Source organism: Phaenicophaeus curvirostris, chromosome 3 (genome assembly GCF_032191515.1).
Source record: "Phaenicophaeus curvirostris isolate KB17595 chromosome 3, BPBGC_Pcur_1.0, whole genome shotgun sequence".
Lineage (NCBI taxonomy): Eukaryota > Metazoa > Chordata > Aves > Cuculiformes > Cuculidae > Phaenicophaeus > Phaenicophaeus curvirostris.
The window spans coordinates 70,976,685-70,999,204 of NC_091394.1; the positions used below are offsets into that span (position 1 = coordinate 70,976,685).

A 22,520-nucleotide genomic window follows, 5' to 3' on the forward strand; every position below is an offset into this window, starting at 1 on the left:
TGGCACAGGTTGCCCAGGGAAGCTGTGGCTGCCCCATTCCTGGAGCTGTTCAAGGCCAGGTTGGATGGGGCCTTGGGCAGCCTGATCTAGTGGGACGCGTGCCTACCCATTGCAGGGGTAGTGGAAGTAAATGATCTTTAAGGTTCCCTCCAACCCAAATCATTCTATGATTCTAAGTTAATCTATTGAATTCTTACACTCTGTGGACTTTAAAGCTTCTCTACTTTTGCCCAGTAGTAACTGCAGGAAGGAGCCACACCTGAATGAAGCCTGTGGCCCAGTATACTTGGACACCACTGCAAGGGATGGGGTAAGAATCATAGAATCACCAGGTTGGAAAAGACCCTCCGGATCACTGAGTCCAACCATTCCTGTCAATCACTAAACCATGCCCCTCAACACCTCATCCACCTGTCCTTTAAACACCTCCAAGGAAGGTGACTCAACCACCTCCCTGGGCAGCTTGTTCCAGTGTCCAATGACCCTTTCCGTGAATTTTTTTCTTCCTAATGCTCAGCCTGAACCTCCCCCGGCGGAGCTTGAGGCCATTCCCTCTTGTCCTGTCCCCTATAAGCATCCAAAATTCTCCAGTGCTTCTTGCTGGAGCATGAGCGCGCCCGTATCTCCTCACGAGACGCAAGACCCCACTTTGTAATTAATCTAAGTGGATGTAGACCAAACGCAAACGCGGAAACGAGTGACGAGGAGCAGTTGACGGCGACCCCCGGGGGCCACGTCCCGCCCCACTCCCGCTCCCGCCCCCCGCGGCCCAAACACGCCGTTGTCTCGGCAACGGCAGCGTCACTTCCGGCGGCGGCTCCGCGTTCCGGGCCGGGCCGGTTGCGGCGCTCGCGACACGTGGCGCGGCGGGGCGGCCCCGCGGGCGGCATGGCCGCGGCGGCCGAGGCGGCGGTGGCGGGCGGCGGCGGCAGCAGCAGCCGCCACGAGAAGAGCCTGGGGCTGCTGACCACCAAGTTCGTGTCGCTGCTGCAGGAGGCCAAGGACGGCGTGCTGGACCTCAAAGCGGTGCGAGGGCGGGGCGGGGGCGCCATGGCGGCGGCGGCGGGGGCGGCTCCCTCCGTGCCTCCCCGGCGCTGACGGGCTGCGGCTGCCCGGGGGGCGCTGACAGCCGAGTGCGCGTCCCGGCGCCTTTTTAAAATGGTTACCGTGTATAAAAACGAGCTTATGGATTTGTTTGTTTTGTTTTTTTTCCTGTTTATGTTTTCTGCGCGCTCAGCCCACGGGCCGTTCCTTAAACTTCTTCCTCTGTTGTCCCCGTCGATGTCCTTTTAGCAAGGGATAACGATGCCGAAAAACAGACCTTCGCCTTTTTAGTACTGTTCTAGATCTGTAAAAATCATCTTAATTAGGATCATAGAATCACAGAATAGTTTGGTTGGAAGGGACCTTAAAGATCATCCAGGACACTTGATGCTCCAGCAAGAAGCACTTGAGGATTTTGGATGCTTACCCCATCACTTGCAGTGGTGGCCAAATATAGTGGGTCTTAGCCTTCACTAAGGTGTGCTTCCTTCCTTCAGTTACTATTGGGCAAAAGTAGAGAAGCTTTGAAGTCCACAGAGCATAAGAATTCAAGACAGTGACTTAGAATTGTAGACTCACAGAATAGTTAGGGTTAGAAGGGACCTTAAAGATCGTCCAGTTCCACCACCCCTGCAATGGGCAGGGACATCCCACTAGGTCAGGCTGCCCAAGGCCCCATCTGACTTGGCCTTGAACAGCTTCAGGGATGGGGCGGCCACAGCTTCCCTGGGCAACCTGTGCCATTGCTTCACCACTCTCATGGTGAAGAAATTCTTCCTTATGTCTAGTCTAAGTCTGCCTAATTGGTGGGGTGGGTGGCAAATTCTCTTCATCTGCTTCTGCAACCTCCGAGTCGCGAAGGCAGCAGAAGGACCTCTGCAACGAGGCCCCGTTCCCTGTTCCGGGAGGTCACTCTATCTTGGAAGTGACCTTCGGCTTTGTGTCCCACTTGCTGGTTCTCTGGGACTGGCTGTCGCCCTGGCCGAGGGACTGGGGCCCAGCTTAGCTGTCTGGATGCACAGTGCATCGAGGCAAAAGTGTGTTTTGCCTGGCCAGTTAAGGTCCTCCGCAAACTGCTGAGGAGTTAAGCAAAGCACAGTAAGAGGCTGACTTGGCACTTCGGTTACCTGAAGCCCTTTCTGGAAAAGTGGCTTTATTAGTTGACTAATGGGCTCCAGGAGGTAAATGGTGTTCCCAGGGATTTTTTGATTGTCCCTCCTCAGAGAGCAGGCACTTTGGTGATGTTGCTGTGGCTAGTGAAACTTCAGGGTGAACTGGGAAGGACCCTAGGAGGCTTTATATCCCTCCGTTAGTTATGCTGTCGTACAGATAAGTTGATTAACTTATTTGTATTTAACTATCTCCTTCCTTAGTAAACTGGGACTAAACCGTCCACAGATAAGTTGATTAACTTATTTGTATTTAACTATCTCCTTCCTTAGTAAACTGGGACTAAACCGTCCACAGATAAGTTGATTAACTTATTTGTATTTAACTATCTCCTTCCTTAGTAAACTGGGACTAAACTGTCCACGTCTAAAGGATTGTTGTGCAGCGCTTGTTATTGTCTGTCATGTGCTACAACATCACTCAGGTCGATTTGACAAGCAAAACATACTCAGTTTTTAAGACATCAGGCTGAAAAGCTTAGCTTAAAGACCCAAAGAGGAAGTTGGACTGTGTAGAGGGATGGGACAGTGTTTCCTATTTGTGAGGAAGGTATCCACTCAGAGGGAATAGAAAGGTTGATAGCCAGCGAAAAATAAGTGGATTCTGCAAAAGACCTCTGAGAGACTGGTATCTGAATTACAGAATACAGTTCGTTGGAAGTAAATACTAACCAAAGTGAATAAATCATTGATGCTTTCATAAACTGTGAGTCAGAACACACATTTCTGAAATCGGTATTTCTCATAAACAAACCATGTGTCTAAGGAAGAATGAAAACCAGCATGCACATTGTGTCGGTGTGCTCAGTGAACTGAAGAACAGGATGGCCTTGAAACAGAACAGAGCGTTCCAAGAAGTGATTCATGCAGTGAACATCTTCAGATGTCTCCCTGCTGACAGATATTGACCATCTAATGTTGTACTGTTGATTAGTATTTCCGTAGCAAAACCAGCAGTGCCCTATGAAGAAAATATAATTTGGAAACATAAAATGTACTTCTGGCTTTCTGATTAAGCAATTGAGAGTGAAAAGCTTTTATATAGGACATTTACCTGTGATTTTTCAGTATATCTAGAATTATAGTTAAGCAGTCTGTTAGTGGACGTGTGTACTGACCCATCATGAAGCAGGAGTGACGCATTGTCTTGTGTGTGGTCGCTGTTCTTCACTTTAGGTGCAGGGAGTGCTGAACTTTGCTTGGAAATGGTTTAATGCTGGACAAGTCTCTGCTAACATCTGACAACTCATGGGAGTGGAAGTGAGGATTTTCTTTGCTTGGAATTTGAATTCTACAGTGTTTACTTTGAAAACAAGCAGCTATTCTCGAATAATTGCATAACTGCCCCAGAATAACCCTATATACACAAATCTAGTTATGGAAATAAACTTAAAACGTTAAGGGATGAGATGGAAGGGAAAGAAAACAAGGTTCCTTTATGCAGCAACCTGCGAATTGTAGGGGAGAGATAAAAAGAGCAAGGTGAATGGATTAGGGATAAGCCACTGAAATGACTCCCAAAACATTGTGTATTCTTTCTCTTCAGCAGCATACAGTTGCTTCTGCCTTGATATCTTAAATGGGCTTGGTTTACACCAGGATGCCATCTCTGCTATACTGATGGTTCTGATCATCAGTGCAAAACACCAGGTACTCTGAAATATACTTGTTTGCTTCTATTATTACAAATGTATTGATCAGGAGCACATAAAAACTGCCTTATGCTTGCCCTATTCCACAGAAGAAAACCCATGCCTATTAAATTTTATATTGCTTTAACCTCTATGCATGCGGTGATACTAAGTAGTTTTACGTACGTATTACCAAGCATGCCCTTCATTTTAAAACTACCACTGCACTGTCGACAGTCCTCTTGGGGAGAAGGTGTTGTCATCTGCTGTGAGCACAATCTGGGAGATGCAGGACCTCTTTCCTTTGATAAATGGAGAGCAAGCAGGCATTGCTGGCCCTTCTGCTTCATTAAGCTTCTTAGGTATGACGCTGTCATGATGCTGTAGCAAATTCCTCTGCTCTTCAGTGCTAACACAGTGCAGCTGATAATTCCCGCTGCCTTTTGCCAGTTCATGGGAAGGCACAGAAAAAGTTAGATGAGAGTACACCCAAACTCTTGATTATCCTTTTCTCCGCTTGTCTTTTCTTTTATTTCTGGGCAGTTTTGTGTATGTGTGCTTGCCTGCAACTGAATCTGTGCTGAACAGTACATTTTCTGTATTCCAGAAGTTACACAATCTGAGTGCGCACAGAACCAAAGCACTGCGCTTAGATGTTTTCCTTCCAGTTCAAAACCTGTGAGACACTCATATAGTGCTTGTTTTGGGTGCGTAAAAGTTGAGGGTGTGAGGAGATGCTAGGAGGAGAGACCATAGTGCAGCAGCTTTACACTAGAAAGATTTTATGAAAGAACTTCAAATACAAATGATTGAGAGGAAGGAACGTGGAAGCTACATCCAGCCACCGTAAGAGGGCCATTGTTATAAATGTCCCTTTCTTGTGCTGCCTGGATCTGTTTCAACCACTTGGCATAAGGTTGTGAAATGCTGAGTTTTAAAAGTATTTTTGACAACAGGAGATTTGTTTAGAAATCTCATGAGGCTATTTTAGTTATTGAAGTCATTAGTGCATGGTTTGTGTGGAGGATCTGAATGCCTGAACTTAATTTCTCAGCTAATGTGCCTACCAGAAGGTGTTACATTGGTAACTGCAGAGTGTGGAGGAGGAACTTTTCAATTGTTTTTTAAAATATCTGTGAAACACCCCATAAAATTTTGAGAAAATAGTTAGGTTATATGACCAGCAACAGAAAGTTAGTGAATGTCTGGTTTAAACTTTCCAGACTAGCCCCAATTTGATTTCATTGTTGAGATTCTTGTTGTAAGTAGCTGGACTTGGTAGCTGTGGTTGAATTATATGCAGTGCAAGTCAAGTCAGATACGCTGTAACTGTGCCCTTCATTTTCTCAGTCCCTAACCTGGGGTTCTGGAGCCTGGATTGCAGCAGCAGTGAATCTTCACTGCTGGTAGTAATGGGAACTCTCCTTTGGGCATCCAAAATGCAATAGAATTTGAAGTACTGAGACCACTCTAACTTTGAAACTTCTGGAGCTGAGCACTCAAAATTAGTGACTTTTTTTTGTTTTAGTCTTAAACTTCAGCAGTTTGAAAGTACATTAAGATCAGTAAAGCATTTATATGCTGCACAGCCAAGCATTTTAAAAAACTCTTATGAGGTAATGAAATCTGTCTCCAGAGCAGCTTCTTCATCATTCAAACCATAAGCAGCAGACTAAATCCTAGTCCTAAGTCCTAAGGTCTGTGCATTGAGCAACGGAAAAAGTCTGAAAGTAATTAATCAGAATAGCAGCTGATTTGTGTACTGTCCACTCCTTGCGCTGAATAATGCAGAGAGCTTGTAGAAATTGTGCCTCTTAAGACTGAGATATACAGGATGCTGATTAAATGTGGCACAAGCAACATCAGTTTTTGTCACTTCCTAGGCTTTTAAGGCTTTTCTTGCAATTGTAAGCAGTGTGTATAGATGGAGCGGAAGTAGCAGGTGAAGACAGCAGGTGCATACCTGCTGATACACGTAACTGAAGAGCCTGTTTCCTTGGAGAGAAGCGAAATGTGTGCTTTACAATATATATTTATATATCTATAATGTATATTTATATGTATGTTGTTTTGTTAGATAGGTAAAGATTTTAACAGGCTGCTGCATAAGACCATACAAAAGATAAATGTTGGTAACAGTGTCAGTAGAAACTTTGTTTACTAGGTACATCACTGTCAAGAAAGAATAGTGTTTGTACTTCTTTGCTATAAGTAGTATTTTTTAACCACCATTCTTCTTTATTATTTTTTCTGCTTTAAAACATTTACCAGTGTAAATTTGAGTACTAAATCCTAGTAATTAACTTTCTGATAGGGAAGTGTAATTTCTTTGGAAGATTAGTTTGTTTGTCTGTGGTTCAGAAAATACTGCAAAAGGAATTATATGGACTTTGTTATTGGTTTTCCTTCCTGTTTGTGGTTGTCTCAGGTTGTGCTCTTCTTATAGGCTACTTTACTAAAAGCATTAATTTAATAGATTGTTGGACAAACTGAAATAAATCATTATGTGCCTCTAGTGGAAATTATTTGGCTTTAGTCATTAGTTCAGATTTGGGTTGCAAAAGTCTTTTCCAGCTATCCTTCTCTTTATTTTTCCTCTTTCTTCTTTTTTTTTTCTTTTAATCTGTTTAATATACATAATCCCTGTAATTATTGTGTCTGAGTGTCCTGAGTAGGTACAGAGTGAAACTCCTCTTTGCTTTCTTTCCTTTTGGTTAATGTTCTTTTAACTTGGGCCGTTTTACAGCATCAAAAACGTGAGAGAGTGGAAGGCATGACTAGCTCAAGTTTGCTTATTTTATCTTAAGCCTTTGCATCATGTACATAAAAGTCACCACAGAGACAATTATGGCATGAGCCAGACTGTTTATGCTGCCTGATGCTGTGCTTTGAGTGACGAGCTGTGGCAGCACACAGGCACACGGCCTAGCCACCTCTACCATAAAAGTGCTGGTGTGATAGTGGTGAGCATCCCTGTGAGCTGTACCAGGATCCTGTAAAATGGCTCTTGGTACTCAATTTGACAGGCTGAGCGAGCCCAGGTACACTGTAACGTGGATTTGTGCGGTGTGATGGTAGAGGGCAATGCTGGCTTGAAGTATTGCAGCTCTCCTTCAGCCACTTAGTGAAATTACAGCCCTGTCGTTTTGTGTCCCGGCATAGCTTAAGCCAAGGACGGACTGCTTGCTGTACCTCAGATGTCAGTGGAAGGGGTGATAAACTTAATACATTGTTGGCTTCAGAGGCTTGTAGCACTGCAGGGTGTTGCTGTTTGCCTTGCCTACTTTTTCCTGCTTTCCAAAAAGAGCATTACAAGCTCCTCCATATAGTTGAATGGCACACGCTCCCACTACCAAATGTGTTCTTTGCCACGCACACGAACTTTCCTTCCTGACAGGGGCAGGCCTGCTGGCCTTCAAAGAGGTGACTCCACTCAGCATGCTTTAGAGTGCTACGTGTAGATGCTGAACTTGTGAATTCATGATTGAGCATCTGGCTTTTGAAGATCTGCACCTTTGCCCTTCAGAGTGGCATTATTTGGCACTTTTCCAAGGGAATGGCTTAAATGCCTTTTGCTCTCAGCGTGCAAGTTGCTGATAGTTGGATGTTTCCTCTTGACAGGCTGCTGATACCCTTGCTGTGAGGCAGAAGAGAAGGATCTATGATATCACCAATGTTTTGGAGGGGATTGATCTCATTGAGAAGAAGTCAAAAAACAGCATTCAGTGGAAGTAAGCTGTACCAATTCTACAAATTTTCATGTGGTCAAAAGCAACAAAAATTGTCTCTTTCCACTTGTCATTGGATATGACACTGTAATATTAATGTTGCAATTATCAATAAGCAATATGATGTTTTAGAATCAGAGTAAAGTTGCAAATGAATTTTATTTGTGTTTTATCTTTCATCTTTGATACATAACATCAAGTTTAAAGCATACGGTAGAGAAACTTTAAGAAAACTGGTACTGCTACTTTATAACTAGCACTTGTAGTTTAAAGATTTGCTCTGGGTGAATCTGGGAAGGGTGTTGAGACACACCATCTCTACCTCCAGTTGTCCATGCTTGTTTTCTCCTGGGTCACTGAAGGCTAAGAGTTAGAGGTTAAAGAGAGAGGGCCTGCAAACTAGCTCCAATGCAGAAAAGGCTACATTACAAAAGAAAATAGATAAAGGGGAATTTTAAATTTTATTTAAAGTTAAGAATTTTATTTTTTCTGTTAAAACATTGCTGGGAGAGTAAACACACATTTTCTTCATATTGAATATTAGTATATTTTCAAAATGTTGAAAATAGTCTGAAGTTATCTGCGTGTTGCTCCAGTTTTTCACTTCTTACGGTTTCTTGAACCCATATGCCTTTTTAAGAGGTGTAGGTGCTGGCTGCAATACAAAAGAAGTCATTGACAGGTTGAGATACCTGGAGGCTGAAATTGAAGATCTAGAGCTAAAAGAAAAAGAATTGGATCAGCAGAAACTGTGGCTTCAGCAAAGTATCAAGAATGTCATGGATGATTCTACAAACCACCAATATCCTTTTAAATGAGTTGTGTGCATGCTGGAACTAGAATTAAAGCAACAGTTAAAGTGTAGATAGTGGGTAAAACATAACATAAGTCTGTTTCATCCAGAAGCAAGGAAAGGGTAATATTTTTTCTGGTTTTAGTTCAAAAAGACACAAAATACAAATCTTATTTACATGACTTTTTAATCTCTGTGCTGAAAATAATTTAGCATATATGTAGCGCAGTAGTTTTTAAGTCCATGGTATAATGCTGGCGTCTTATTTTAAATTAATTGCATTGTGTTCCAGCATGTGACTTTATAGTTTTTTTAGCAGTGCTTTACATGAATCGTTTTTTGTTGCTTCCTTCTCTTGAAAAGATTTATCACCTAAGGATAAATTGCATTGGTAAAGTCCTGGAGATTGTTGGATTTGGAACTGGAAAAACATCCTGTGTGTAAATACCCCGTGAACACAGGGTTCCTTTTTACATGTATTTAGCTGTCTTGCAAGATACTGAGCAAAACAGACACCTGAGATTTGAAGCAGAAAAGTGCTCTTCTTATCTTTAGTACTAACGATAAATACTTAAAAATTGCTTGCAATTGCTCTACAGAAACTGTTGCTGTAAAATGGATTTTGTAGAAAGGAGACAGAAATTAAATGTTAGGAGAAACTTCCCTTTCAGAGGGCTCACACTGGAATTGACACTGCAGGGTGGTGGTGGGAATATCCATCACTGGAGGTTTTCCAGAAGAGGGGAGGCAAACGTCTGTCTGGAATGTCTTAGTAGTTGTTCCTACCTTGAGGGAGGGGAATGGGGTGGCAGATAAACTCTCATGTCCCCTCTAGTAGTAATAGTGTGGGATTCTGGGAAGTCCTAATACATACCTGAATCCTGTAGTGTCAAGTTCATGAGGTAAATGGTATTCTTCAAAACAAGATTTTACATGTTCTTTTTTTTAGAAGAATCTCTTCTCATTCAAGCTATGCATTTTTTTCCTCTTTGTTTTCTTCATATATAGAGATTTTTTTTCTTTAAAAGACAGAACTCTGCTATGTTTAACTAGCTGTTCTGAAAGCCTAAAATTGTGCCTTGATTATGGCCTAGAGTAACGGCAATAGGTTTATAGGTTAGCCTGAGTTTGGACAAACTTCTTTTTAAGGGCAACAAATACCAGTTTCATGTTGCTTTAAGGAAAAATGTTCCTTGACGTAAATTACATTTTCTTATGTCACGCATGAAGATATATGCAACTGTTTCAGTGGTAAGTTGCTGCTAGGCTGTATTTCTTAAAGTGAGGGATTTCTTCATCTCACTCTTGAAAACTAACTTGCTAACTAACCTGCCTTTTCCCTATAAGCATTTTTAATTTAGAAGTATTCAATAGTATCAGTTGTAAGTACTTGTCCCTCATAACGTTTGTGACCCACAAGTTCTGACATTTTCCAGTTGTAATCACAGATGGTATGGGATGAAAGCTCAGCTATTTCTGGAGTACTACTTTTGGATGTCTCTGTATTCATTCTTTGCAGCAGCTTGCCTCAGGTCTTCAGTGGAACCAGGAACAGGGTATATTGGTCCCACCAGAAAGACCAAGCAGGTCCAAACTTCCTAAAATTTTCTGGTGGCAGCTATGGCCTGAGGAAGCTCGTGATGATATTATATAAATGGAACCAGCTGAAGTTCAGTGATGGGACATTGCTACTAAATTAAAAGGATTCCTTCTGTACAGGAGGTTTGAAGACATTGCCAAGAATTGCTGGCAGAAGTTACTTCCCTTGTCATCCTCTTCTGACGCCACAGTGCCCTGGGGAAGGTTGTTCATCAGCATCCAGTTAGGCTTAGAACCATCTCTTCTTTGCCACAAGGAAGGTTGGGTTTGTTTTTGGATAAAAACTCAGGATTAGACAACCACAGCGGAGTTTAGCAAACATGAGCTGTTACTGAAAAGTTATCACAAAATGCAAAGGCACCTATTATGCCAGTCACGTAGTACTTCATGTCTCTGAGGAGGCAGAGAAAGAAAAGCATTATTCCAAGTTATGGACAAAGGGGAAAAGGTGTGTAGGTAGGTGAGTGACCTGCAGTGTAAGGCAAGTTGTGCCAGTGCTGTGGATGTAATTGTGAGCTCCCGACTTTAACCAGTAATACATTTTAGTATGCATAGAAGCCACAGGCGAATTTGATAGCCAGCTGTTACATCCCAGTTGTACGTGCTGCAGAAACCATGAGCTTAGACGCTTGGAAGTGCTGGCACTGAAGACAATTATGAAGGCCTTTTTTTTCTTCTGTTAAATCTTTCCGCTACCACTGTTCTTCAAAGCCATGAAGTGCACTGGACCAGATTGCTGTTTTACCTGAAAAGGTAACTAGTTAAATATTTTCACTTCACAGTAAGTATACAACTAGGGGATCTAGGGACAGTAACAAACAGGTTAAGGAAGTGGTAAATCTTGTACTGCTAGAAGAAAAGGTTCTTGAAACTATAGTCTAAGTATTGGAATTCTGTGATTTATATTACAGGATATACTTGGATCTTACAGAGGTGATGCAAAGCCCACCACAGGTTTATTTATGCTAGAATTATGCAGTATTTTAAATTACCTTGGAGAATTAACGTATATAATTTGAGTGGATTCCATGCAAGACTTAAGAAAAATATGAACACTTAACACTTTCTGTTTAATCAGGAGACACACTTCTAGCAATTCAAGCACCTTGTGGTACACAGTTGGAAGTACCTATACCCGAAATGGTATGAGCTGGTTTCTTGTTTACCTAATTTTCTAAAGGGACAATGAGGAAGACGAACTACGTTAGAGGAGAGGATTTATCTGTGTCTGTTTGCGAGAGGGGGAGAAAAAATGAATATGGTTTCAGTTGAAAAGGGAGAGGCTGGGTGGGGAAAAGTGTATTTTGTACGCTTTGATAGACTAACAGGAACATTGTCTTCTACTGAAAACAAGATACAGTAGTGGATTTCTTTGCGCTCTGTTCTTCTGTCTTGCTTTTAACCATTGCAATGTTCCAAATTAGGCATAATTCCATTAATTCCCTTGGAAACTTATTAGCAGTGACTTTTTCTCTGTTGTACTGTTAAAACACATCCCTTACAAAAAAAACCTTTTTAGATTAATTGTAGGTTTAGTTTAGATTTAGTTTATGTTTAGTCTTATGGCATTAGACTGGATAGAGAAACAGACTGCAGTCTTGCTTTAGCCAAAAAACTTAAATGTGCAAGATTGAAGTAGCAGGCTATATTACTTAACTCTATCTATCTTTAATAATTTTTTGTTGTTGTTGCAGTGCTGTGTTTTGAATAGGGTTTGTGTAGTTGGGAGAGAGCATTGTATGAAGCATGATAGCCACTATGCTTGTAGAAGGCTGAGATTCACCTGAGAAGTTTCACAAGCTATTTTTAGTGAGGCTAAGCATAGGCTTAATATCATTAGAGCATCCAAAGCTAGAACCTTGAAGCTGTTCAGTGGTACTGTCTTTGTCCGTGTCTGCTGAAATCAGTTCAGGCAACGCTAAGGTTCTCTGTGGGACCAAAGTTAGCAGCTGTGGTGCTACGGGTGGGAGATTAGTTGGCTTTCTGTCAAGACTAACACAGCTGATCTTAATCTCCCATCACCAAGTTCAAATTTGAAGTTTTTGCTATGGTTCCCTTTTTCTAAGGCTCCTTTCCTGCTTTTCTCATCATCATTTTTTCTAGAACATACTTACCGAATTAGGCAATATGGAGTCATCTGTCTTGTTGAGATGGTGCTATAGAAAGCTAGTCCCAGCTGTATTGCCTAGGTAACTTGCCAAAAGAAGGCCTGGAAAATCAGCTAAGAAATATTCTACCAACTGATGATCCTGTGCTCATTCAATCTATGTGAAGTATCCAACTGTTTTGGGATGCTTGATCCCAATCAGGATCATTCTGAAGCCTGGTCTAAAAGGAAGAAATTTAAGTGCACAGAAATTATGATTTGTCATGGTTATTGGCAAGGTGTAGCCCTGCTGTAAGTCTCACATAAGTTGGATTCCAGATTTAGTTAAGCACTTCAAAGAATTGTATATTTGTGTCCTCTGTGACTGTGTTCTGGTCAGGTAAATACATTGCAGGTTTGTAATCTGTTGGGTTTTTTATTAGATCGCATGTATTAGTTTTAAATATTTTTTTTCTCAGAGTATGATTTCATAACTTTGTGCCAATTATTGGCTCTTGCCAGAAATCTAACTAGAAGAGCACTGTATTTATCTTCTGCATTAGTTTGAGAATTCTGTTCAAACATCTTTATTACTTTCCATGGGAAATAACTCTGTGCAGTCACTGTTACGTTTTGTGAAGTTCCAAGTTCTCAAGGAATGGTAACATTCATAATATAACACCTTTACAGGGACAGAATGGACAGAAGAAATACCAGATCAATCTTAAAAGTAGCTCAGGACCTATCCACGTGCTGCTTATAAATAAAGAATCAAGCTCATCCAAGCCCATGGTGTTTCCAGTTCCTCCACCCGATGACCTTGCACAGCCCCCATCTCAACCTGCAGCTCTAGCAACTCCCCTTAAACCTGCTGCAGGTCCTCAAAATCCACCAGAACAACATGATCTGAATCAAGAAGAGGTACCACAAACATCAGTTGCAGACGCACCCTCAGGTGAGTCCAGGGTTTTTCCTACCTCAGATGGGGGTGGAGGTGGAAGGGAACTGGAGGGAAGGAAGAAACTGTTAGAAAAGGTGGTAGATAAAAGAAAGATCAAGAATTTGCATAGCATAGCAGCTGTCTGTTATGGAACTACCCCAAGGGTTTACTAACAGCTTTTAGGAGGTTACAGAGAAGCCTCTTCTGTCTAGTGGAACAGATTCTCCCCTTGTAGCTTAGCATCTTATGCTGAACAGATTTTGGATGTAATCCTGTTAATTATTCTGAGGTGCATCTCCAGAATGTAGTATGGAATGAAATCACCAACCTGTGAAGGAGTATACGAGTGTGATTTGAACATGTACCTTTTAATGAGACAGACAGTACAGGCACCAGTTCCAGCTTTTGTGCCACATGGTTGCTTAACTTCTTCCACAGAGCCACAGTGAGAGACTGCCTGAATATTAGGTGTTATTTTCATAATAATAATAGGATAATATAAGAAGGCTTAAGGAAATGCTGTCACTATTATAGACTGCATTTCTGAGGGGTCCTGATTAAATTGTGCCTGTGATTTTGGAAGAGGGAGACTCCTCTCACCTCATCCCAGACACTGACCATGTTCTGCTCAAAAGACAAAGCCGAGTGCTGGCATTTCGTGTTCCTTTTTACCTTAACAGACTCTACAGATTCTACAACATTCCTTTTTGTCTTTGTAGAGGGCAGCGTGCAGCAGAACAGTACAACCCCAGCAGCTCCTTATTCCAGCCTTCCAGAGTCGGTGTTGTACCCAAGCCTTCCAGGAGATGTCGCCCAAGCTACAGCTAGCTCAAATGACTACCAGGGTTTGCTGCCCCTGGATGTTAACTGTATTCTCAAGCCAAACTCATTCGACATAGCAAAGATGGAGGAACCCACAGGTAGGAAGAAGCAGTTACTGTTTAAATGGGTTTACTAGTTTCCTGAGCCCTTCTCCTCAACCAAGCTACTGATGAGTTACACAGAGGAAGAGAAGCACTTTTCCCATAGAGGAAATAACAGGTGTGTTCATCTCCTAATGAAGCCACTGAGCCAGCTCTGAGTAGCAAACTCATTTTGACCTTTCTGCAACCAAATAAGCTTCATATGATATATCACTCTAGGGTTATAAGGGATCAGTGGGAGAAACACATCAGGAAAAATGAACTGATACAAAGATGAACATATTTTACATATACACAGTGTGCTACCTCCTCAGTTCCTACACTGCACAGAAGCCATACTGTACTTTATAGTTCAGTGTTTTAATGCAGAGAACATGTGTTGACTTCCATAAACACATGCACCTGTTTTTCACAGGAAATATCGGTGGGGATATTATTGATGAACTCATGTCTTCTGATGGTAAGTATTTAGCATCTTTGCTTTTCTAATAATGGCAAGTAGCAGCATGGTTTTTGCGTGAACATCACTCTCGGTAGGTGTCTATTAAATGTGATGCTAAGAGTCAGTATGAAACTATTTCTTCCCGCTGTACCGCCTTCTCTATCTTTGTTGTTCTTGCTCCCCTTTCCATTCCATACAAGTTAGTTTTTTTAACAATCAAAATATGAAAGCCTTAATCCAGCAAGCACTTACATGCATGAATAACCCAACAGGCCTTAATTTAGAAACAAAGGAAGAACAGGCTGATGACTAGAGTGCTGCCTTAAAAAACAAAAATCTGGTTTAAGTCTGTTCTGCCTCAGGCTTCATGCAGGAGCTTTGAGAAGACATTTCAGAACATAGTTACATGTCTGCTTGCAGACTGATACATGGCCAACTGTGATACACTAACAGAACAGAAAAATAGCACCCGTTTTTGCTCTTGCACCTCAGTGGCCATGAGTGCAGAACTGAACCACAGCTAGTAAATTCACATACTTCCTGCCTCTCTGCTCTATCTCGCTAAGGTGCCAAGCAAAGAGGTGAACTTGGCTGGCGGTGTTCCTCTTGGCCTGTAAATATGCTGGAGTGAGCTTCCCCTCTTTAATATTGGCCCTTCAAACAGACAAGCTCAGGGCTTATCAGAAAGAACCATGTAATTAAATATCTGAAGGACAAGATGGGATTATGTGAATGCGCTGATACACAGCTAAAATGGAAGTAGTCTCCCCTTTTAGAGCAAATACAGTATGCCCAGCTCATCTGCATGAGGTTAGAGTTCCTGAGTTGCAGCATGATGGCTGAGGCTTCTGTCCTTGCATTCCCTCTCCAGATGGTTTCAAGTCCATGCTCGAAATGCAGTGCACAGAGAAACTGTTAGCCTCCACTCATCTATAAAATGGGGGTAACGGTAACTTTCTTACTTAAAATTATATATATTTGAAGGCTGATATAAGCAGTACTGTAACAAGATGAAGGAATAAAAATATAAATTATAGCTGTCTGATAAAAGTTTTAGAAACTGCTCAGGAGCTCCTTTGCTGCAGGAGGAGAAATTAAATCTATATTTCACAGCTGTCACTCCTTTCCAGCTAATTCACTTAAAATATTAAGCAAAAAAGTACCATCACTTACTGCCTTAGTCTGAAAGCAATACAGTTTGAAAGCAATAGTTACTCACAGTATATATCCTAGCATGCTTATCAGATAATCAAGACTATTTTAATTACTAAGACTAACCCTGATACTGGTGATGACATACTGAATTATGAGATAGGGCTGATATTCCAGAAGTGGTTTAATTTACACTAAACTATTCCTGCTTTACAGTTTTTCCTCTCTTACGACTGTCTCCTACTCCCGGAGATGACTACAACTTTAACCTGGATGATAATGAAGGAGTCTGTGATCTCTTTGATGTGCAGATACTAAATTATTAGATATTGTGTCAACCAGACTACTTATCTACCTCTAACTATAACATTCTAGACTTCTTCATAACCTAAGTATTTGAATAATGAATGTATAACTTCTTAGTTTACTGACTCTGGGAGTATATTTCCTTTTGCTTCCTTTAACTACTTCACAAAACAAATTCAAACACCAGGAAAAAGGGCTTTTATCAAAAATTCTGGCACGATTTCCACCTGAGTGTCCTCTGGGTAATTTGGAGCTTTCTTTAGTGCAAAAAAAAGTGAAAATGCTTTATAGCCTCTTGATCGTTTTTTAAAAAATGTTTAGGCTTCTTGCTTACAGTTAACAGCATTTTCCTTGAAGTTCTACTGCCAAGAAGCTTTCTATTCTTTTTTTAACTTTTCGATCAGTTTTAAAGCTTTCACTGCCAAGCTGAAAAGTGAGGGTATCAACATAAGTCATTGTTTCAGTGAACCAATTTTGTGAAGTGCCTTCTGTTCTAGCACTTTAAGTTTCTCACACTGACTTCTGACATTCCACTTTCCTAGACAGGAAAGGTCTGTTTGTAGTTTGTATTAAAGTGTGCCAATACTTGTATATTAACAAGATTTTTTTAATAAAATTGTACAAACAAAGCCATCGGTATTTTTGATCTTCATTTCTTGCAATCCCTATATTGTCCAGTGTGCATTATAACTGAGATAATAGGCTTGTGGCAGCATCCACGTTTGCTGGCTCCTCTTCCAGATGTGTGGAAACCTGAAAAAATGAGTTACAGTTTAAAGTAGAAAGCAATATCTTTACTCTGCTTTAAAAAATAAAACTAATAAATACCTGTTGCTTAGAAGATTAGTTTGCCTTTATATATTTAATCTAGGCTACTTTTTCAGTCAAAATTCAATAATTTGGGGGATTACAGGATTCACTACACTTGCCAGATAAGCAGCCAATACTTTATGCTGCAGAAGAAAAACAAAGCATCATGCTAGTAAAGTAACGTTTGGCCAAATGGAAACAGGCTCAGTTTTCACTTCAAGAAATGCTCTCAACAACATAATTTTGCAGTTTTGAAGAAAATACTGTTACAGCCTGAGTGATCAAATTCAGCATTACATCATGTACAGCCCTACCAGCACATGAGAAGTGGTACTGTCCAAATCCCGGTCTGCATGCAATACGAAACTAGCAGGGACAGGACCATAGGTACCAACTGCCTTGAAGCTGTTGCTCGGCCTCATCCTCTGCTGATGACACTGTCACCTATGTTTCATTTTCCCCCCAGCATCTCCTTAAGGTATTTAACACTTGTTCTGTTGCTCCCAGCCATACAGAAACTTGATCACCCCAGGCACATAAGGTAAATGAAACTCAACACGTCCACTTCTAACTCCTACTTCCCACAAGAGCCAGGATGGATCCATCCATACTTCATCCTGACCCTCTGCCTTCTGTCTCCCCCAAATACATGTCCAGTACTTCAGGAAGAGCATCTGCACTACAGAGCTTATATGAGAGCTTGTCTGCAATTAGATTCTGTGAATTATTTCTTGCTCTCAAGGCTGCCTGTAGCCCTGTTTTAGTAGAGTAGACAAAGGAAGATGAATGAAACACTGTCTTGAACTGAAAGTGCTACAGGCAAGAGCTCCAGTATAGAAATTATTGTTTCAGATGTTGGTACTTCTGATGAGGGAACATGCCTCTTGTTGTTACTAAGTCCTAAGCTTTCAGAGCTGTTTGGTTCAAAGCACTATCAGGTGCTTCAGGTACAGAACAGCAAGGTTCATTCTTACTTTCAGTGTCTATTCACATTGAGTTGTAAGTTTCAAATCCAGGGCTGGAGCTAGAATTAACTTTACAAAAGTCAATTACAAAAATAGCTAGAACATAATTTAAATATATATTTTGGAAGCATGCCCTGGCTTGGCTGCCCATTCTCTTCTCGAGTTCAGTAGTTATTAGCACTTCAATATGCTAACCAGATTTCAATATTACGACACAAGTGAAATAAGGCGGGTTTTTTTTGATGTAAAGCAACTGCATGAATTGTCTGCAGCCTTAGAACCAGCATATAGTGCTTTGAACATGCATTTTCCTTTTGTTAACCCCCTAAGATTTTTACAAAAGGAACTTACCTGATGACTCTTCTGAGTTTCTGATGCAGTGCCTCTCGATAGCTGCTGCACTTCTTCCTGAACTTCAGCAAATGCTTTATTTATTGCGCTAACTTTTTCAGCATTTCTTATGTTTATCTGGGAGGGGAAAAATAGTGTCAGTATTTTTAACTGAAATTCCATTGGCATGTGAAAATGCATCATTTTTGTACAGCTATTATACAGCCAGTGTTACATGCATGTCATCCAAAACTGCTTTTTAGAATCTAAGTTTTTTAACTTGAGTTTATCTGTAACTTAATTATATCACCTAGTCATGTACTACTTATGTTCTAATAAACTGAAAATTATGAAAGCAGTTAAACTTGTTCCATTGGAAAGGAAGCCCACAGTGATCCAGAAACAGAACATAGAAAAAGCAAAAGCCAGGCTGTGGACAGGCCTTGCTGTGCCACCCTCAGCTCGTCTTAGCTGGAGTGGAATTCCAGGAAGGGCTCCTTCCTTCATTTTCAAGTACCTTACTATTTTTTAATTTCTTCAGTAATTCATCTTTCAGCACCACAGCTAGCATTCCTGCTTGTTCATACAGTAGGTTTGGTCGACAACATCTTATCACATTTTACTACGATATTTAAAGAAAGTGCTATGACTGTAGCAGAGCAGGATGCGTATCTGGTCGCCAGACACCTCAGCCTCAATTATCAGCCTAAATCTGCCTTCATAAGTTATTTCAGCAGAGATGCTTGCTTTCAAAGCAAAAGAGCTAAGATAGGGACATGTACTGTACAGTGCTCTGGGGACAATAATCTGTCATAGAGTGGCAGGGTGGATGCATGGGGCCATCAACTCTTGCAGCAAATTAAAATCTAGGTGATCTGAGTCCTAGCACCTGTTGCTTCTGAAGCATCAAGTTTGGAACGGGATTGTAGCCAGGTAATGGCCTATTACATTGCAAACATTCCATTACATTGCAAGTGTTCCAGAAGCACACTCCTACTTCTTCAGGCAACCCCAAATTTCAGGATACCAACTGTTGTTCCAAAGGCTACCCCTGTAATTCACCTCTCAGCAATTTACATAAGCAGAAGCAAACCGTGAACTGTTACACGTATTCATTTTCTTTTAAAGCTTCCATAATTTCAGAGCATGTGTATGTTAACAGCAATTCCATTTATTCTAAGCAAGTGACCAAGAGGGTGATAAAACAAGCCTATTCAGATTAGCAGTTTAATTCATAATAATCTGGATGCAGCCTCAAGAAATACAGACTCAGGTCTTAGCTCAAATCAGAGTGGATGGGACTCCTGTTTGTTACTGTTCTCCAGCTTTTCAAGGGTGAAAAGATCTAGTCAGTTTTAATACCTGATATCCTCAGCTACTCTAGCAGGACTCCTCCACAGAGAGGTTCTGTAGCTAGTGTGTGTATCTATATCAAAAGTTGTTTGAATAGTTATAAAGGGCTTTTATCTATTAGACAATACACCTATTTTAATTTTTTTTCTGAGTGTTTTCCTATAATGCTTAATAAAAATTCTCAAAGGCTTAATGAATTAAAGAATACAGCTTCAAACACACAGAATAAAATTTTACTCCTAATAAGCTGCTGACTTTTCATGAATACGTTTTTAAACCTGTTTCTCCCTTTATTATGCAGAACCCTCTAGACTAAGTGAAGATGTGATGCCAGCAATATAGAATTGTTTTGGGGCTCCCTGTTTATTTCCAAAGATTATGTTCCTGTCTGTCTACCAGATTAACTTGTCAAGCAGCTTTAGCTTCCAGGAGAAAATCTGAAAGGGCCTTTTTTGAGAGCTGCTATTTAACTTTGTTTGCCCAGCAGACTGCAACCAAATCTAGTGGGAACAATAACCCACTAAATTTCCTGCTTTATTATCATATGCCCTTCTAGAGGGCTGAGCTGAACTCTCAGCAGATCTCTCAGCTCAGGCTGGAGGCAGGGTTTGAGAAGGAGATACTTTACAATGACTTGCTTCTGCCAAGGGGAAAACTCCTGCTTAGATCGCCCCCATTCTTCTTCCTCTGCATCATTCCCAGTCACACAAACCAAGCTCTCCCTCCTCTGGGCTGTGATGCTCTCTGCACAGGAAAATGGCAGAATATTTTTGCTTGTTTACTTTTCCGTTGCTTTAGTGTGTTAAATCAGCTCACCGAAGTGTCTGTGAAGTGCTCCACAGCCCACCTAAGGTGCCAGAAAGGGGAAAAAGAGGACTTAAGAGTAAAATGTATATCAATGTATGCTCTTAGATCTGTTCACTGCATCTCACTGTCATAGTTTTACTTGACAGTTGAGACAAATAAACAGCTTCTAGATCCAAAAAGGCTCCATCCTTTCTGGTTCTCACCCAAACTGTTTCTCTTTGCACTCATTCATATTCAAGTTTGTTCAACTCATCAACCTGGTACAGAAAAATGCAAAATACATTTTGAATTCCTCTTGCTGCTGATTTAGCAAGTTGAATCACCTACTACGTGATGGGTTCCTAACCCAGCATCAAGGTGAGCTGCAGGATCACATCCCAGAGCCTGGTATGGGGCTGGAGTCAGTAACATGAAAGGAGCAGGACTTCCCATGGATCAAGCCATTCTGTTAGATCACATCCTGAATTACAGCATGAGTGACTCTGCAAGCATCGTGTAATAAATTTAAACTTATTAAACAATTGTTGTCTTCAGCACCACCTTCCTAGATGAGCTTCCTCAAGCAGATCAGCTCTAGTCTTCTGTTGTGGATGCTTGCAGATTAGCCAAACAAAATTCTTGTGTCTCTTTTTGAGGATGATGACATCAACATATATACCAAATTTTCAGAAGGAATTTCAGAGAATCATAGAATGGTTTGGATTGAAAGGGATCACGAAGATCATCTAGTCCCCTCTCCCTGCAGTGAGCAGGGACATCTTTAACTACATCAGGTTGCTCAGAGCCCCATCCAACCTGACCTTGAATGTTTCCAGGGATGGGGCATTTACCACCTCTCCAGGCAACCTGTTCCAGTGCTTCGCCACCCTTACTGAAAAGAAATTTTCTTCCTAATATCTAGTCTAACTTTCTCCTTTTTTTTTTTTAAGCCACTACCCCTTATCCTACTACTGCAGGCCCCCTTTAAGTATTGAAATTGTGTACTTTGCAGTTTTGTAGCCAGACTTCTGTCCATAAAGCAGCTCTATTCATAGAATCATAGATTGGTTTGGGTTAGAAAAGACCTTGAGAGATTATCTAATTCCATCCCCCACCATGGGCAGGGACACCTCCCACTAGATCAGGCCACTCAAGACCCCATCCCACCTGGCCTTAAACACTTCCAGGGAGGGCGAATCCACAATTTCTCTGGGAAACCTGTGCCAGTATCTCACCACCATCATCATGAAGAATTTCTTCTTAATGTCTAATCTAAATCTTCCTACTTCCAATTTAAAGCCATTTCCGTATGTCCTATCACCGCAAGCGTTTATGAATAGTCCCTCTCCAGCTTTCTGGTAGCCCCTTTCAGGTACAAAATGGTCGCCGTAAGATCTCGGAGCCTACTCTTCTCCAGGCTGAACAAGCCCAACTCTCTCAGGCTGTCCTCGTATGGGAGGTGCTTGCAGCCCTCTTCTGAACCCATTCCAACAGCTCCATATCTTTCTTACACTGGGGATTCCAGAACTGCACACAACTCTGTCGCAGGCGCTTTCTCCGCCCCGCAGAGGAGGCCTAAGAGGAGCCAAAGCTGCGCCAGCCCGGCCCGGAGCCCCGCGGCCGGGCTCAGGCCTGCCGGTGGGGCGCTAGACACCGCTCTCCTCCTCCTCCTCCCCCCCGCCCGGCGCCCCCCACCTGCTTCAGCCCGGAGGTGACGGGCCGCGCTTTGCCCTTGCTCTTGGCCTTGGCGGCGGCGCCGCTGCGGGCGATGCGGAAGACGCTCGCCGCCTTCGCCGCCCGCGCCCGGCTCTTCCCCATGGCGGCCGCCGCGCGCCTGATGACGTCACGCTCGCGCGCCGGGGGAAGCGGCCAATCCCCCCGCGGCACGGGCGAGGCCGGCAGGGGGCGCTGCATGTCCCCTTCGCCCCGGGTCCTAGCGCCCGGGTTCGAGCGCCCGGGTCCTAGCGCCCGGGTCCCGTTCTCCCCAGCCCGCTCCCAGCACGCGTGAGCTGAGCTTGCTTCGCGTGTCCCTGCTGGCCGTCGAGTTAGGCGCCACGGAGCCCAAGCACGTGTCCCACAGTCCCTGAAGCACAGGGGGTTAAAGATAAAGCGGGTTACGGGATACCCTTCTGTCTTTACCGGTCCCGTCTGTAAAGCGCGAAGCTCGCGACGGGAATCGCCTTCGCTCGCCTCGGAGCCGGGCGGGAGGGGAGCACCGGGGCCGCGGAGAAGCTGCGCAGCGGGGGCCGGCAGCGATGCTCGCTCTGCTTTGCCGTCGGGGCGAGGAGTAGCCCGAGGCGCAGGCACTTAGTTGGCCCACCTGCCCTTGCTCCTTTCCTTGCTCGCCCCGCTCGCGGGGACGCGGCTGGCCGAGCGGCCCCGGGGGGTCGGGCGCGGGGCGCCCCGGGCTCCTTATCGGCGCCCGAGCATCAGGGCGTCGCCGCCCGGCCCCTTCAAAGCGCC

At 42.6% G+C, this 22,520-nt stretch overlaps 2 protein-coding genes across 3 annotated transcripts; one reads left to right on the forward strand and one right to left on the reverse strand.

Annotated features, from left to right (window-relative positions):
* The first annotated feature begins 826 nt into the window (after positions 1–826).
* Positions 827–16,442, forward strand: E2F5 (E2F transcription factor 5). Of its 2 annotated transcripts, none has more exons than XM_069854316.1 (9): positions 827–1,026; positions 7,466–7,575; positions 8,213–8,374; positions 9,573–9,616; positions 11,043–11,107; positions 12,741–13,005; positions 13,710–13,910; positions 14,329–14,373; positions 15,724–16,442. In XM_069854316.1, exons 1-9 carry the CDS (start codon positions 889–891, stop codon positions 15,831–15,833), a joined length of 1,140 nt encoding a protein of 379 aa, XP_069710417.1. In that variant the 5' UTR covers positions 827–888; the 3' UTR covers positions 15,834–16,442. The 2 variants fall into 2 exon arrangements, with proteins under 2 accessions (XP_069710417.1, XP_069710418.1); XM_069854317.1 differs by lacking the exon at positions 15,724–16,442 and adding an exon at positions 15,227–15,665.
* RBIS (ribosomal biogenesis factor) lies at positions 16,400–21,899 on the reverse strand. The gene is made up of 3 exons (XM_069854326.1): positions 21,753–21,899; positions 17,940–18,056; positions 16,400–16,566 (listed from the first exon to the last, which is right to left on the reverse strand). The coding sequence occupies exons 1-3, from the start codon at positions 21,873–21,875 to the stop codon at positions 16,498–16,500; spliced, it is 309 nt and encodes a 102-aa protein (XP_069710427.1). The 5' UTR covers positions 21,876–21,899; the 3' UTR covers positions 16,400–16,497.
* Positions 21,900–22,520: the final 621 nt, after the last annotated feature.